Source organism: Orycteropus afer, unplaced genomic scaffold (genome assembly GCF_000298275.1).
Source record: "Orycteropus afer afer isolate SDZICR_OR568_19922 unplaced genomic scaffold, OryAfe1.0 scaffold00730, whole genome shotgun sequence".
Taxonomy (NCBI): domain Eukaryota; kingdom Metazoa; phylum Chordata; class Mammalia; order Tubulidentata; family Orycteropodidae; genus Orycteropus; species Orycteropus afer.
In genome coordinates, this window is record NW_006922317.1 from 597978 (window position 1) to 616803 (window position 18826).

The 18826-nt window shown below is 38.1% G+C and overlaps 1 protein-coding gene across 1 annotated transcript in view; it reads left to right on the top strand.

Moving 5' to 3' along the window:
* Positions 1 to 13986, top strand: part of MBNL2 (muscleblind like splicing regulator 2) — a 154429-nt gene extending 140443 nt beyond the window's left edge. The window contains exon 8 of the mRNA XM_042783201.1: positions 13859 to 13986. Within this exon, the coding sequence (XP_042639135.1) occupies positions 13859 to 13986 (128 nt within the window). The remainder of the gene's footprint in view (positions 1 to 13858) is intronic.
* The last annotated feature ends 4840 nt before the right edge of the window (positions 13987 to 18826 follow it).

Consider the following 18826-nt stretch of genomic DNA (forward strand, 5'->3'; position numbering starts at 1 on the left):
GACACTCTCAGAAGGAGTTGCACCAAATGACCCCAGAGTTCACAGCAGCATTGGTAGAGGATGGGCCAGCACTGCAGGAGGAGGGGCTGCCAAGATAGTGGCATCACTAGGGTTGGTGTCATCAGTCACCAAGTGCAGTAACTTGTCATCCCCTTACCCGCTAGCACAGCACCTGCCACTGAGTGAAGAGGAGAGTATCCACGTTTGGTAACTGGAGAGGGGAGGACCTGTGGGGAGCCTTAGCAGGTGGGGCCACTAGGGGTGTGGCCTCACAGGGCATCAGGGGTAGGTGGGGCCAAGCTGCCCTGCCCACCACAGGATGGGGCTTGCTGACCAGCCGAACCCACGGTGGGGGTGGGAGGGAGAGGAAGGGAAGTAATACCATGAGTTACCTCACTGGATGACACCAACCCTAGTGATGCCACTGTGAGGGGACAGGCAGTTAATAAACATGCAAATAATTAAGTCAAGGTAATTATTGTATGATAATGACTATCTAAAAAAAATCAGCAGAGATATTGAAAGAATGTGGACCTAACCATCGAGCATTGATGGGGAACAATTCGTAACAAACAAAAGAAAATGCTGGAGCTCTCCTTCTATATATGTTTTTCCCCTTTGCTTTCTGTTTTGCTGTCTATTACACCAAGGTAATTGGGCACTTCTGGAGAGTTACTGGGAGGATAGATGATAATCTGACTTAACTGCCCACCACACTGCAAAGGTGCACATGTGGTACAAGCAGAGTGAAAAACTAAGGCTTAAGAAGATCACAAACTGGTGGCACAGAGAAAACCTCTCTAATTCCCACTCCTGGGCTCTTTTAGATTTTTTTCTTTGCAGTCTGTTTTCACACACAAGTGAGTGGTTTTATTAATATCTCCCACACACAGGCATGTGCACACTCATGTGCACACACATACACATGTGTGCACACATATACAAGCAAAGAAAAAAATAAGTGAAAATTTTGTTACATGGCAGTATCACCTCTCCAATTTGAAAATGTACAAAATGGTTACAAAACACAAGGCATATTTCCATGTCATATACATAACATCAGTCAGACTGTTCCTTTTACTGCGTTTTAGCATTTCGTTGCTTTTTTGCCTGTGATGTCTTAAAAGCCAGTTCCTCACAGGCTGAATTATACATTCTGTTCCACTGTTAAAAAAGACACTGTGGCCAAAATGTGCCCAGGATTCTAAATCTAACATAATGGTACTGGATACAAAAGCCATGGCATTGAGCAGGATTTGGAACTTCATGTTAAATCCAAAAGGATCTTGTTTCTGTGATATTTTCTTGGCCTGAATCTTCAAGTTATTACTGGAAATTTACCCCACATTGAAAAAAGCAAGTATAAATGAATGTAGTTGAGATTTTGTTTTCAGGTGTAAATAAACTATTTTTAAAAGGTATAGAAAAGTTTTCTGAGATTCTCTGCTCATGTATGGGGGTCATCTTCAGTGAAGCAGGCTCAGGTGTGTGCAGCTACATAATTCAGATGTCCTCACTTCCTACACATCTCACTGTAAAATAGTGTGGATGTTTTAGAATATTTTTGTAAATAGTATCTCTACTGTGGCCCAATAGGAGCCCTGGTGGCACAATGGTTAAGTGCTTGGCTACTAAATGAAAGGTCTGTAGTTTGAACTCACTAGTTACTCCCCAAGAGAAAGATGTGACAGTCTGCTTTCTTAAACATTAAAGCCTTGGAAACCCTATGGGGCAGTTCTAATCTGTTGTATAGGATCACCATGAGTCAGAAGCAACATGACAGCAAGGAGTTTGGTTTGCTTTTATGAAGTGTGGCCCAAATATTATATACTGTCCCTTGATATGTTACTGTTGGGTGCTGTTGAGTCAATTCTGACTCATTGTAACCCCCTGTGTTTAGGAGTAGACCTATCTCATGGGGCTGTAATTTTTACAGGAGCAGATCACCAGGTGTTTCTCCCACAGAGCCTCTAGAGGCTTGAGTCATCAACCTTTATATTAGCAGCCAAACGCTTAATCGTTGTATCACCAAGACTCCTTGTTCCATGATGTAGTTGAGGAATTTAACTCTCTTTAATATACAGACAATCACTAATTTTAAAAATATTGGGGGCTCAGGACCATAGTCTCGGGCCACTTAGGTCAATAGGAATAACGTAGTCAAGGATAAATGTTCTACTTTTTTTTTTTTTTTTTTAACATTCTACATTTGTTTGACAAACAAAGATAATGTTCTACATCCTACTTTGGTGAGTAGAGACTAGGGTCTTAAAAGCTTGTGAGTGACCATCTAAGGTGCAACTATTGGTCTCTCCCTGTTTGGAGCAAAGAAGAGTGAAGAAAATCAAAGATACAGGAAAACAATTAGTCCAGAGGACTAAGGGACTGCATGAACCCAAGCCTCCACAACCCTGAGACCAGAAGAACTAGATAGTGCCCAACTACCACTGCTGACCACTCTGAAAGGGGTCACAGTAGGCAGTCCCAGATAGAGTGGGAGAAAAAGTGTAGAACAAAACTCAAAATCATAAAAATCAGGCTTACTGGTCTGATGAGGACTGGTGGAACCTCCAAGTATATGGCCCTTAGATATCTTTCTGGGAACTGAACTCAACCCCCATGGTTCATCTTTGAGCCAAACAGACCTATAAGGTGAACAGTTATAGCAGAAGGGTAAGCATTCATTACAATAATCAGCATTGGAGGTCAAGAGGGCAGCATTTGCCCAGGGATAAAGCTAGGAAGGCAGAAAGGAATGGGAAGGAAGGACAAAGGAAAGTGGAGGGCATGGGGAGGAAGTGGGCAGAATTCTATTGCATTGTAGGGACTGCAGTGAATGTCACAAAACAGAATGTGTATGGACTGTTGAATGGAAAACCAATTTGCTCCAACTTTCACCCAAATCACAATTTAAAAGAAGAGAAAAGATTTATTTGTTCAAGATTTCCTTTGTCACTAGGTTTGGAACTCAAGTAATTTTCCTACTGAAATAAGGATGGCGTTGCTGTTTAGGTCCCCAGGTCAGTTGAAATAGTTATATTTAACTCATAATACTGCTGAAGGATAATACTGTGTAAGCAACAGGGTACCAGCCAAATACCATGCACACGGTGTTTTATATCCTTAGAACTTAATAACAATGCCAAAAGCATATGCCTAACCCAAAGCCCCAGAGAACCATGTGATGAGAAATTCCTTCACCTTCACCTGCCAGAGGTAGGCACCATAAACCATGGTGAATTCCGTGACTGGAATTTCAAATGGAGGAAGGTTTGTGGAGTTGTTGTTGTTGTTGTGTGCCGTCGAGTCAAACCCGACTCATAGCGACCCCTCCTTGGGTTTCCGAGGCAGTATCACTACGGAAGTAGGATTGCCCAACCTTCCTTCCGAGGAGGAATGTAAATACGGTATAGAGTTAACCATATCAGGCTATGAATAGGAAGGGAAAAGCTGGAACCTGCTTCTGGGTAGCCATCAAATCCATCCACATCACCTTCTTTCTTATTTTCTTTGGATTCTATGGCATGATCGGCCTCTTTCTTTTTTTGTGTGGCTATCATATGTTCCTTACAGCCTAGGAGTGTTTTTGTTTGTTTGGCACCTGCTGAGAAAATATGATCTTATAGTTCCTCCCTTCTGAATAAGCACATAACATTCTTGAATATGCTATAAAGACTTTTGTAGCTTCAGGGAAGGACCCCTTGTAGTGCAGTGGCTAAAGCACTCAATTGCAAACTGAAAGGTGGGTGGCTCGAACACACCAGCAGAAGAAAGATGTGGCAAGCAGTCTGCTTCCATAAAGATTACAACCACAGGGTTCAAGGCTCTGTCCTGTAGGGTCACTGGGAGTTGGAATCACCACAACAGCAACTTGTTCTTCAACTTGTGGCTTCAGGGGAAAAGACCAGGGTTAAGAACGGTTAAGAAGTTTCCCTCATATCTCTTCACTTCCTCCCTCATTTATGCTGTGTGTGATTTAAAAAGTGTTCATTCTTGAATTTTTAGATTTTTAGATTATCCAAAGACTAGAGTTCCATTTCAGTGTGAAAATAACAACAAAAAAAATTATCCTTGGAATTCCCTTAGTGGAGATAGAATTGAGCTAGACTGGGTCTGGGCTGGAGAAGAGGGTTCTAACTTTGGTTTAAACAAAAAGAATTTTCTTTTCCTCTTGCCTCTTTTCCCCTTCATGAATGGGCCAACCCTGCCACCCCCCACCTTTGAAGGACAGGAAGAAGATGCTTGGGGAGGTTAGGAGTTACTGGTACCATTTGTGGAGCGACAGTAATGGGAGCAAAGGGACTTCCTGTGAGCATGGAGCCTTCATGGGTAATGAGTCATCTGAGGGGATAATTTTGACTGGTGCAAATAAGTCATAGATTCCTTGTTTAGTTCAATCCACAAGCTTCATTATACCATCCAACCACCTTGTGGTTATGGATATAAATTTTGAAAAAGCTATCTAATTATTCCATATGAATGTCATTTGGTAAAACCTCAAGCTTTTTGGTTGGTTGTTTTATTTTTTGTAATGAATTTATATCTGGCCTAAAAACGTATAGATCCTGTCAGAGGTATATTGACTGACAAAAAGTCATTCTTGAATAATCCTTGGAATTTTAGATTATCTGAGGACTAGGAAGGAAGATGGGGCAATCTACTTCCATAGTGATACTGCCTCAGAAACCCAAGGAGGGGTCGCAATGAGCCAGGCTGACTCAACAGCACATAACAGCAACAATAACAACAACAACAACAACAACAGGTTCCCTCAGGGGAGTTGGATTTGAGATAGGATTTAGGCTGGAAATAGGATCACTATCAAAGCTTATGGCAAACCTCAACAAGACAAAACTCAGATCAATAATTTTCATTCACATGGATTTTATCCAGATAATCTACATTGTTGATGTGGACCCTGGTAGGTAATCAATCATTAGTGAGACATTTATTATTGTTTTTCATGAAAAAACTCAGTTATTAACATTTTAAATGATCATTATCAACATATCAGAAAGTAGATCCGGAAAAACCTTTGTTCAAATATAACAAAATGGAAAATACAGGAAAAAAGGTTCATCACAAAATACTATATCATTGAAAATAGAAGAATTAGAGCTTTGAGTATAATCTGTCAACAGAGAGCAAAACAACAATCCTGACTAAACTACTTTTTAAAGTGTTATTAAATATTATGGATGCTCTAACCAACATCAGATTGAAACTGACTGTCATATTTGAGAATTTTCTCCCAGAATTCCAGTGTGTTTTAGTAGTCTTGTGAACCATTTCTGAACAAATAAAAACACATTATTAAGACAAGTCAAATATGGTATCAGACACTGCCCTCTCTCAGAACAATATTCCCCAAAAATAAAACCATTGTTCAAAGTGTCTCTTCAAATACCATTTATTAACTCTGAACTTCCTATATAATTAAAGTTTATAAATAGTCATGAAATAGGCCAAACAATGTTCTTGAAAGTGTTTATTTATTAATACATAAAATCATAATTGCTTTAATTAATTACTGCATTTCTGGTATCCTATATAGTGTCTAAGACACTTGCCTGCTAACCAGACGGCTGATGGTTCAAACCCACCAGCCGCTCCTCGGAAGGAGGTTGGGCAATCCTACTTCCGTAGTGATACTGCCTCGGAAACCTAAGGAGGGGTCACTATGAGTCGGGTCCGACTCGACGGCACATAACAACAACAACAACATATTCACCAAAGGGCCAAAGACATTTGCTTTTGATTTCAGCAATCCATACTGTGATTAAGTATAGAATTATATGGCAACCAAAAACATTCTAATGTCTGCCCTTACTTCATATACTTTGCCTCAACCAAAATACTTTGCACATTTTGCCTCTCCTACAAGATTCAGGGAATTTCAGAGAGAAGTAGCCGTCATGAAGAAGAGAAGCTAACATTAGGGGGAAGATGTGGAGAATATCAAACAGTGGAGAGACTGAACAAGGGAAGGGTGCCAACAAAGACAGAATAGTAAGAAGAAAACAGTAAAATGAAGGAAAATAGAGATTGGGATAGTGAGCAATAGGCAAGCCTCCTTGGCTTGACTGTTTGCTAGGAAATTCCATTCATTATATTAATGTTTAAATTAATAATAAATTTTGTTTAAGAAGACAGTGAAACATCCTTTCTTTAATTGCCTTCTAAGGAAATAGAGCTTTATAACCATGGGAAAAGATTTCTAAGAAATCTACCAAGTCTAAAATTTTTTTCAGAAGAGCTTTTAGTTTCTCTGGTGTGCTTCTTTGCTCTATCAATGATTCTACCCTAGTCTGAGATATTTTCCCTTGTATTGATGTATAACAGGGAAGAGGGGGTACATGGAAAGAGGTGTTTATTTTCTCTGAATTTTCTTGAATCTTTAACTGCCCTGAAAGAGTGCAGAGATATATCTTGTCCAAGGGGTTCTTTTCCTGTAGCCATTGCTATCTCATCCATGAATGGTCTCTTGGTTTTCTGTTGATGCCACCATTGCAGCATGGTAGCCTCAATGATTTCTTATTTATTTATTCACTTATCCTTCCATGCAACCAATAATTAATAAATTTGCCTCCTATGTCCCCAGCCCTATCTCAGACACTAAGGACATAAAGATGAATGAGACATTCCCCCTGTCCTTACAAAGCTCATTTTTTGCTATGGATCCTATTTTCTGCCAGCCCTGCCTGGAAATGCCCACTTGAGCTTCCATGCTAGTGGTGTCAAGATCCATTGAGATTCCCTGATTTCATCAAAGCCACACAAATATTTTATAAGGTATATTTTATCTACCTCTCCAAACTCAGTAATACAAAGACAGTGTTTGATGGTTATTCACAGGAGGATTTAACTAAAAGCATCCATTATTCCTCTTTTCTAATTGTTTTATGGTTTGCAGTCATAGGAACAGTTGCTCTTTTCACTGAAATGTTTTTCCCTTCAATTTGGCAAAGGAATAAGCATTCTTACTGAATTTAATAGTAAGCTAATATTCTATTAAAAAAAAAAATTCAATTTCCCTGAATCTTTGTAATGGATGTTTTTACATCAGATGCATGAACATTTTTAGAAGTCATCTAGAGGTTCACCATTTCCAAAATTATTCATCTGTACCAAACCAAAACCAAACTCACTGCCATCAAGTCGATTCTGACCCATAGTGACCCCCTTTGGGTTTCCGAGGTGGTAAATCTTTATGGAAGTAGTTTACTCAGCCTTCTAGTTAGCAGTCAAATGCCTTAGGCACTAGGCCACCAGAGCTCCTTTTCATATGTACAGTTCCTGGAAAACAAGCACAAGTTAGAAAACTCAGGAAGTACTGATACTTGGTAGCTTGAAACACTAAGGAAATCTTTCATTCATTTGTATTATTTATACCTTCTTGGTGCTGATGAGTTCAAGTTCAGTGTTTTATTCTCTGCACACACAATTTTGCTTTAAATCAAGTGCATAACGAGCCCTGGCCAGCTCTTTTGCAAGTACACACCAATGTTGAGAGAATGGCACAGCCTAAATTCATCCTCTTTATGGAAAGAGAAAAGGCAATGGGTATATCTCATGACTGGTGAATCAGACAAGGGAAGGGCAGTGTTTTCTTTTTTGAAGGGAGATGACTGTTGGTCAAATACCCTTTACCTTTGAGTGAAAGCCAAATGCCTAAAAGTTGCAGAATTTACTCTCCATTAGACCCTCACTCCTACTGCATCCCACCCTTACCACTGCTGCCTCCAGTGATGACACCTACTGCTTTAGTGGATCTCCAGCTCTGGAAGCTGGCAGTGCAGAGTTACGGCTGTCTCCTCCCAGAAAGTTCAGTTCAGTGATGACCAACTTTGTGTCATCTCTCTCAGCATATAGCTGAATTCAACACAAAGTTTTTTTGTTAGTTTGTTTAGCTTTTTAAATGATGTGAATTAGTTGCTGAATTTCTACCTTACAAAAAATGGAAAGTTCAAGCAATGAAGAATCCAAGGTTCTATATGTAGCAATTGGCTGAAACCAAGTGGCTGCTTCTCCATTCTGTCTAGGCAAGTTCCATTCTGTTTGCCACATTTCACACCTGGCCCACTCACTTATTTGCTTTTTCTGGCTAGCCCAAGTAGGCTTAGTTTTGACAGTACCTGACCCACTCCACCTTTTAATAAGTTTGATGCCATTGCAGTACATGTCTGTGGTAGTCACTGAGAATGCAAGGATTAGTAAATGGCTGCTCATAACACATCATGAGGAAATAACTCATTGATGTTCTTTGGGGCCATTTATGCTTTTTCTTCAATAAATAAATACGGTATTAATTATGTATTGGGCTAATATGGGGCTAACTTAAGGATGCATATTGAACCAAATCATCAGATTCTAAATTTAACTATCTGGACAGATAGTTCAATTCATTTAGTATGATTTCCTTTGCTCATTGATAAGTAGACTCTGTTGCAGCCAACTGGTGTTTTTGCATCACAGATACTGTTTTTACAACTAGATTATTCACTAAAGATTTAGGAAAACGCTCATGGTCTGAGATTAAGTGTGTCTTTGTTTTTAAAACTAGAACCACAGTATTTGTGGGCCTCAGTTATTCTCATTTTTGTATGTTCTTTTTCTTTAGTGAAAAGAGGAATTGAAAGTAATAATTTCAGTTCAGAATTTTGATTTACCATACTAGATTGTCTAGAATCTTATGTTAATAATTCCTCTTTTTTTTTGTCATAGTTTTCTATTATATAAAATAATACTTATTTGAGAGAAGAGTCTCGGGGAGATAGAAATATATCTTGTTAATATATTTGATTTCTTTCCTATCATTATGGTATTTTATACAAACAATGCACATCATACTTTTTTTTTTTTTTCGCCGACTGTGCAACCATCCCCTACGCTACTTTTGTAAGCACGTAATGCTGCATGTTGTATGTGTGTGAGCTTTATTTACACAGGCACATTATTTGCAGAAAAATACAGTACAGTTTGTCAAAATTTCTCAGAAGCCGAAGCAGTGGAACTGTGGTTGAGCAGGGTGTTTTGTTGCTGAAAGGGACCATTTGCAGCACCCATCAGGAGGAAGCCTAGGGCAGGATGTGGTTGGCTACCCAGGCACTGACGTATTGAGGGGATGCCTTGCAGCCCTAGGATTTCCTCGGCAATTTCTGCCCATCTGGCTCCTGCAGACAGTCCCTGCTTTCTACCACCTAGTTAGTGCTCCCAACTCCATTTGCTCGAGGCCACACTCCATCACTTCCTCCTTTCCTAGATTCCCAATTTGTTGGGGCTTCTTCTGGCCACCTTCCTAAGCTGGTACCATAGGAGGTACAGACATGAGTTTTAGAATCACTACCTCTTCTGGTCCCATCTCAGACTGTCCCCATGTATTGGAGGGGAATCCTATGGCAGGAAGAATGAACTAATGCCTCTACATTCACATTGGCTTTTGCAAGCACTTTATACATAGTGCATGCTACTTAAAACTGTCTGTGTTGTGTTTTCCATGCCTACAAAAATGTGACTAGCAATACTAGCTTAAGTCATAAGACCCTAGTGAAAAGTTTCTCACAGTGTCCTCTAAAATCATGGGAGTATATAACAATCTAGAGTCCCTGGGTGGTGCAAAAAACGTGTGTGGCTGCTAACTGAAAGGTTGGAGGTTCAACTACACCCAGAAGCACTGCAGAAGAAAGGCCTGGAGATCTACTTCTGAAAAATCAGCCATTGAAAACCCTACAGAGCATAGTTCTACTCTGACACACACGGGGTTGCCATGAGTCAGAATCAACTGCACGGCATCTTTTGCTGTTGTTAGGTGCTGTTGAGTTGATTTTGTCTCATAGCAAAGTGTGACAGAGCAGAACTGCCTCATAGGGTTTTCTAGGCTGGGCTCTGGTGGTGCAGTAGTTAAACACTTAGCTGCTAACCAGAGGTCTATCCTTCAAACCCACCATCCACTCCACCGGACAAAGATGTGGCAGTCTACTTCCATAAGGATTACAGCCTTGGAAACCCAAGGGGCATTTCTACTCTGTTCTGTAGTGTCACTGTGAGTCAAAATCAACTCGATGGCAGCATGCTTGGCTCGGGATTAATCTTTATGAGAGTAAATCACCAGGTCTTTCTCCCACAGAGCTGTTTGATGAGTTCACACCACCTTTTGGCTAATATATAATAATTGGGGGAAAAAAAATGCTTTAGAGAGAGGACTTTTAGGGGACCCAGCGTGGTAGCTATTTCCCTGATATATATACTCTCACAGACCCAGAGAGCTTTTGATTTGTCCCTTCGAAGAAAGCAGGGATTTGCAGTGCCTTGGAGGTTGAGTAAGGTACTTAGAAAACAGCCTCAGCTTTGACCAAGTGCGGGACAGGAACTGACACTTTGGTGAGCTGTGTTTTAATTAACTTTTTTTTTAATGGATAAACTCAGTGTTAGAGCTTGATTTGTAGCAGGTCCTGGCCTGTGAATAAGACTGTTCCTTTAGGAATGTATGTTTTGTATCTATATTGAAGCCTTCAGGCACCTTCTGAATATGTTTGATCCTCCTGGCCATAAAAACTACAAATGAAGATTGAAGGTTATATACATGTAACATATGTCGTCTCTTCATCTATAATTGGCATGAAGAAAATCTCTGAGGAGATGCAATAGCAGGGTACCACAAAATATCCCTATTCATCTTATTAAGTGGCATAAACCCACTGCCATGGAGTTGATTCTGACTCCTAACAACCGTGTAGGACAGAGTAGAACTGCCCTGTCAGGTTTCCAAGGCTGTAAATCTTTGCTGAAGCAGACTGCCTCATCTTTCTCCTCCAGAGTGCCGGGTGGGTTCAAAATCGCTGACCGTTTGGTTAGCAGCAAAATGCTTTAAGCACTACACCAAAGACTGTTGTTGTTGTTGTTGTTATGTGCCGTCAAGTCAGCCCTGACTCATAGCGACCCCTCCTTGGGTTTCCGAGGCAGTATCACTACAGAAGTAGGATTGCCCAACCTTCCTTCCGAGGAGTGGCTGGTGGGTTTGAACCGCCAGCTTTCTGGTTAGCAGTCAAGTGCCTTAGCCACTATGCTACCAGAGCTCCCTAAAGAAGCATAATTTAAGATATATTAAGTGGCATAGTATATCCTAAATTATGCATTTTTAATCTTAATTAAAAATATAATCTGACTGAAAAAAAAGAAAAAGCCATATAAAAGCTAGACTGAAGATCCATCTTTCCCCCAAAGCAGCATATCCCTTCCCCACACAGACACACTCTTGGCTCTCCTCTTCCCTCCAGCAGTATCCTGGCATGACCTTCCAGCTAAGAACTACCCTACCTCCCCTTGGGCCCTGGAACCTATAATGTCATATGTCTCCTAGCAATAAATTGGCATCAGATGGGCAGTAGTTAAATAAGAGACACTGAATTGGTAGCTTTTCTTTGTCTGGATTCCCATTCCATCTGTATTTTCATGATGTATCTCACCCCAGAGTACACTTCAATCAGACTGTACCAGCAAGGTATATTTTTCAGAAAAAAAAAATTAATAATCAGAAGATATTCTCAAGAAAATGCTGCCACCATAAATGGAGCTTATAAGGAGAAACACTGAAAGCTTTCCTGCCTTTTAAGATCCAATGTCTTGAGCCTATTCACATTCACAGCTGCTAAGAAGATAATTCATTTTTTATACCTCATACATAGTCCACAAGATCACCAAAGACATAGACCAGGGTCTTGCCAAACTGTTTTTCTGGCCTCAATGCTGGGCAATGGTAGCCGCTGAGAGTACGCTGGTCCCAGAGATCATTTTTATTTATGTCTATCCATATAATGGATAATGGGTAAGCTAGGGCAAAGGGAAAATGGTCTGGGTGAGTCCAGTTAATGCTTTTAGTTAACATCAAGGCTGATTTACAGTGCAATTAAAGCTGGGTGGTCATGCATGTTTCTTTGTCAAATATAAATCCAGCATACTGTAATTAATTCCTAGAACATGTGCTTGCCCATTCTAACTTGCCTATTGCCATGCTTTCTGTAGAATGTTTTTTCCTTCCAGATGACTAGGAATTTTATTCTATATGGCATCCTGGTTTTGGTTAATAAGCGAGAATGTAAATACATTCTGAAAGTATATACATACATACACATACACATATATATAATATATCAACTTAAGAAATTGCAAGATATTTTCCCTTAAATATTTTAGAGAGATTCTTGCTGAACTAAAAGAAAAATAGGACATGGTTTGATGTCCTGGAGCACATTCTCTTTGGAAAACTTAAAGACAGCAAGGAAGTTAAGAGATGAAATAGAATAATTTCCATTTAATTATAAAATACCTAACTCTAAAACTGATAATATTTTCATCTAGGAAATTTGTATATTATTTATCCAAAGATACAATATATATTCACATATAAAATAACTATTTAAAAAAAAACCTCACTACCATAGAGTCAGATCCAACTCATAGCAACTCCTCCTTGGGTTTCCAAGGCAGTATCGCTATGGAAGTAGATTGCCCAACCTTCCTTCCAAGGAGTGGCTGCTGGGTTTGAACCACCAGCCTTGTGGTTAGCAGTCAGATGTCTTAGGCGCTATACCACCAGAGCTCCTAAGCATGTTATTATTATTATTATAGGATGACTATCAGTCATGGAATAAGGAATTATTCCAATTAATTTGAAATTCCTATGAAAAGGAAGTTCTCACTTAGTATGAATTTTTAATTAATTAAGTTTTTTATAAGTTTAGTGCTCATATGCTCACTCATCTGTATCGTTCAAAAAATGAAGGATACTTATTTCATGGGAGAAACCATTTGTGTCTACTAAAATTGTTTCTTATAAACTTCAGGAGCAGTTACTTAAAGGGGAAAATATCCACCTGTGAAAACTCTAACTTACTGGGATAATCAATTACATTTGTAGAAATAAGGATTTTATTGAATAATTGAGTTCCCACTGTTTAGGAATATTAGCTGAAGCCCACTATTAAGAATTTTTACCTATTATTTCCTAAACAAAGGTTCTTCGTTGTTTGATAAATAAATGTTTTGTTTACTAATTCCACAAAGTTTGGTCAAAGCATTACTCAAATAAATATGTTCATTGGAATATGTTGAGCATTTGACATTTATGCTTGACATTTCACAGATGGGGCCACACAGGGCAAATTCCCTCTCCTTTGTAATGGTTAGGAGTAGGAAATGAACAAAGATCAGATTTCAGGGACCACAACTGCACTTGTTAGTTCAGCTTTATTTGTGCTTTTGGATGTATGAAGAAGGCTCTAAATGCTCTATTAGAATATTATCCTTTTTGCTCTTTTAACATTAGACATTTAAACATTTTCTGAATTTGAAACTGATTGTTGTTTTATCTTGGGAACAAAATTACTTTTTATGGGAAGACATCTCTGAATTATGAATGCAAGTTAATAGATAAGTAATACTGATTTTTTAAAAAATGCTCTACAAACAACTTTTCTCATGTGAACCAATTATCTGATTAGACCTCCTGATCATCTTACTGATATTAAGTGGCTGAAATGTGAAACATATAATAAAAAGATATGAGACAAAAACTAAAAAGAGATTAGGGTCTGAACACATTGCATGCCCACATGTAGGCTGCCACAGTTTTACAGAAAATACGGTGCATTTGAATTGTTATTCTCAGAAGTGTGTCTAAGTATGAAAATGTGCAGCAGGAAGGGTGGGGTTTATGCAATATTATATATATTACATCAAAACTAGGAGAAATTGAAGAAAATCCCTATTTTGAAATGTCTGTTTTCAAAGAGTAAAACTTAAACTCTTTCTTTTCCTCACAGAAGAATGTCTAAATTGTGTTTGTCTTTTTTTCTAACAGATAATTCTGAAATAATCAACAGAAACGGAATGGAATGCCAAGAATCTGCATTGAGAATAACTAAACATTGTTACTGTACATACTATCCTGTTTCCTCCTCAATAGAATTGCCACAAACTGCATGCTAAATAAAGATTTAGTTCTTCTGGACAGACCACAAACTCTAAGAAGCTAGTGCTGCTATATCATATATGAGTATTAAATATGGTATGCTTAGTATATTCCAACCTAAGATAGTTAACTACCTGGTACCAGCTGTGATGTTTAAAGACATAAAGGATAAAGTTTACTTTTAAAGGGTTTCTAAACATAGTTTCTGTCCTAGGAATATTGTCTTATCTCCATAACTATAGCTGATGCACAAAGTCCAAGCAATTTACCCATTTCGACTCAGATTATCTCAAATTTAGCAATAAACAATTAGCATTAGTTAAAACACCTATTCCAAGGACAATTTTGATTCTAACTTCCAATTACTGTCATTTCATTTACCCGCTGATCAAAGGGTATGTTTCACTTCTTGACAAGATGAATGCTGCAGCAAAGACAAGAAGTGAAGTAAAACTGATACCTGTCCTACAGGTCTAAAATTTGAATGGAAATTTCAAGCACAAGTACTGAGGACACATCAAAGTGTGGTTTTTTGGTTTGCCTGGAGATGCCGCATTGAATCATGTGATTCTAGAGTAACAGTAAATAGATTGAAAAAGAAACTTTGCACGGTATGAGCTTCATACCCCACCAAACAGAGTCTTGAAGGTATTATTTTACAAGTATATTTTTAAAGTTGTTTTATAAGAGAGACTTTGTAGAAGTGCCTAGATTTTGCCAGACTTCATCCAGCTTGACAAGAATGAGAGGCCCATGCCAACAGTCTAATCTAAGGGATTAGTCTTTCAAACTCACCATCCGGTTGCCTGTTACAGAATAACTCTTCTAGACTAAAAACCTAGTCAAACACGGAAGCTGTAGGTGAGGAGATCTGTATAATATTCTAATTTAAGTAAATTTGAGTTTAGTCACTGAAAATTTGACTGTGACTTTAATCTAAATTACTATGTAAACAAAAAGTAGATAGTTTCACTTAAAAAAAAAACCCATTACTGTTTTGCATTTCAAAAGTTGGATTAAAGGGTTGTAACTGACTACAGCATGGAAAAAAATAGTTCTTTTAATTCTTTCACCTTAAAGCATATTTTATGTCTCAAAAGTATAAAAAACTTTAATACAAGTACATACATATTATATATACACATACATATATATACTATATATGGATGAAACATATTTTAATGTTGTTTACTTTTTTAAATACTTGGTTGATCTTCAAGGTAATAGCGATACAATTAAATTTTGTTCAGAAAGTTTGTTTTAAAGTTTATTTTAAGCACTATTGTACCAAATATTTCATATTTCACATTTTATATGTTGCACATATCCTATACAGTACCTACATAGTTTTTAAATTATTGTTTGAAAAACAGAACAGCCGTTATAAATGAATATTATGTGTAATTGTTTAAAACATCCATTTTCTTTGTGAACATATTAGTGATTGAAGTATTTTGACTTTTGAGATTGAATGTACAATATTTTAAATTTTGGCATCACTGCCTGTTCTGACAACTAGATGCACCAACCATATCATTCTTTGTTTGAGAAAAACAGAAATCTTCCATTTTAATTAATGTTGGTCAAAGTCTAATTACTATCTATTTATCGTATATCATAGATTTGATCACCCTATCAAAAAACGAAATCACATTCTCAGTGTAATCTTACATAGTGCTTGTATCGTTGCATTTGTTTTAATTTGTGGAAAAGTATTGTATCTAACTTGTATTGCTTTGGTAGTTTCATCTTTATGTATTATTGATATTTGTAATTTTCTCAACTATAACAATGTAGTTATGCTACAACTTGCCTAAAGCATTCAAACTTATTTTCCTTTTTCTTGTTTTCTTTGTTAATAACTATTCATTTAAACTCATTGAAAACATAGTATACATTACTAAAAGGTAAATTGTGGGAATCGCTGAAATATTTTTGTAGACTAATTGTTGTAACATTGTCTCTTTTTTTTTTTTTTTGAGTTTCATGATTTTTACTTTAGAAATTATTAGCACATAACTATTTTCAGCCCTTTAATAATGGAGCATCAAAAACATCATCTGTATCCCCAAGCAAATATAGAAGACTGTATTTTTACTATGATACCCATTTTCCACAATTGTGATTATAATATGCAAAGAGTCATAAATATGCCATTTACAATAAGGAGGAGGCAAGGCAAATACATAGATGTACAAATATATGTACAACAGATTTTGCTTTTTATTTATTTATAATGTAATTTTATAGAATAATTCTGGGATTTGAGAGGATCTAAAACTATTTTTCTGTATAAATATTATTTGCCAAAAGTTTGTTTATATTCAGAAGTCTGACTATGATGAATAAATCTTAAATGCTTTGTTTAATTACAAAAACAAAATCACCAATATCCAAGACACGAAGATATCAATTCAATAAATACTGTATTTAAGATACTAATCGCCACTTGTACGGGAACTACATTTCACTCTTGGTTTTCAGGATATAACAGTACTTCATCAAAATATTCTTTCAGCCATACCACTGGTAACATTTCTACTAAATCTTTCTGTAACACTTAAAGATTTCCTTCATTCATTACCTTACAGTGTAAACAGGAGTCTAATTTGTATCAATTCTATGTTTTGGTTGTAATATTCAGTTCACTCACCCAATGTGCAACCAATGAAATAAAAGAAGCATTTAAAAAGATCTCATGGTCTTCGTCCTTTTTGTGTTGAGACAGGTTGGTAATTAGCCAAAATCATCTTTTCATTCACACAGATAGTGATTGGTAACTTGAAAAAAGTCCAAACCCAGGTGTTCAAATGGGGGATTATTTTCACCTGTTTCTCTTTAACAACAAGGTAAACAAATATGGTAGTTTTAGAAGTATTTTCAGTACTCTATAAAATTAGAAATAAAAATCTACCTGGTCACTCAGCCCTATTCTTAATGATTCTGATTGACAATGAATAGGTATGAAAATCAACCAAATGGGGAACAAAATGTCAGTTTCATTAACAGACAAGACCAAACCCACTGCCATCAAGTGAACTCAAACTCATGGGGATCCCATGTGTGTCAGAGGAGAACTGTGCTCTGTAGGGTTTTCAGTGTCTGATATTTTTGGAAGTAGATTGCCAATCTTTTCTTCTAAGGAGCCTCTGGATGGACTCGATCCTCCAACTTTTCAGTTAGCAGCTGAGTATGTTAACTTGCATCACCTGGGGACTCCAACAGATTAAAAAGGTGCCCACTAATCTATAATTCAGGCCTCTTGTAGAGGCTGATTGGACAAAATGATTTGAACCTGAGGCTCCAGAGCAAGGCAGATGGTGTGTTGTGTTCTGTTCAGAGGTTCAGAGCAGGTGGGCCAAGGAGAGAACAAAAGCTGAGACCCATAACTGAGGGCAAGAGTTCAAAAAAGAGAGAGTGATGTGGGTCCCTGCCATCCCATCAATAACTGTCCTCTACTGAGAGGTGTTGTGAAGGTGGAGGGAACAGCAGAAGCTCCTCCACTGCTCTTGAGGGCCCACCATATTTATGAAGAAAGATACTACTGGCCTTTTGAGTGAAAATAGTCTTTGTTTGGCAGGCATTGGCAGAAATGCCCTCCTCCCTGAGCCAAGGTGGAGCACTGATGGTCGGATGGTAGAATTCTTACTTTCCATGCAGGAGAACCAGGTTCAGTTCCTGGCCAGTGCACCTCAAGTGCAGTCACCACCCATCTGTCTGTCAGTGGAGGCTTGAGTGTTATTATGTTGAATAGGTTTCAGCATGGCTTCCAGTTGTACTGGGAAGAAAGGCCTAGTGATCTACTGAAAAGATCATAACGGTCCAATATAACTGCAGATGATCATGGGAATGGCACAGGACCTGGCAGTGTTTTGTTCTGTTGTGCATATGGTCACCAGGAGGCAGGCAGACTCAGTGGCAGCTAACAACAGCACGGGCCAAGGCAAGAACATGGGAGAGAAGGTTTTATCCATGGCAGATTCAAAGCTTCAGACCTCCTGAGCGGTGGTGATGTCACAAGGATAGAAAACAAAAGCATTCCACAGATTATTGTTTGGTCCTGTACATTTGATTTTCAACTCATATGACAGGGTAGCCATTCCGCCACCAGGAATACACAAATAAAGGTGCTTGCATTTTTAACCTGTCCCTTCAAGATTTTCAAGGGCAAAAATCCTTTAAAATGATCACCTTTGTAGATATTGGAAAAACTGGCTATATGTATGAGCAAGCATTTTTGTTTGTTTTACTCAAATACCAACAAAAAGCCTATCATCCCATTAATTACTCCTTTCCAAAAAAAAAAACCATTCTCTGTTAAAAGTTCAAGGTGCCAATTTTAAAGACAAATTATTTTAAGTGAAAAACCTAAAACAAAATATTTCACACCTAGTTAACTTTTAAGAGCTCTGATGGCATAGTGCCTAAGGCATTTAGTGCCTAAGGCATTGACTGCTAACCAGAAGGCTGGTGGTTCAAACCGACCAGCTACTCCTTGGAAGGAATACTTGGCAATCTACTTCTGTAGAGATACCACCTCGGAAACCCAAGGAGGGGTTGCAATTGCCTTGATGGCAGTGAGTTTGTTTGGTTATTGTTGTTGTTTGGTTTATTTTTAATAGTACTACATCAAAATCAAAATTGAAACTTAAACCTGATAGCATAGGCGAGTTCCGGCAAGATGGCGGACTAGGCAGAAGGATTGCACAGACCCTCTTCAACAAAGAAAAGGGAAACCAATTAACATAGACACAGAAGATAATCTTGGACCACTGAGCCTTGAAGGGAAGGATACAGAATTGGACTAAACCCCAACTAGCAGAAGAATTTGCCTGAAAATACCAAAAAAAGGAGACA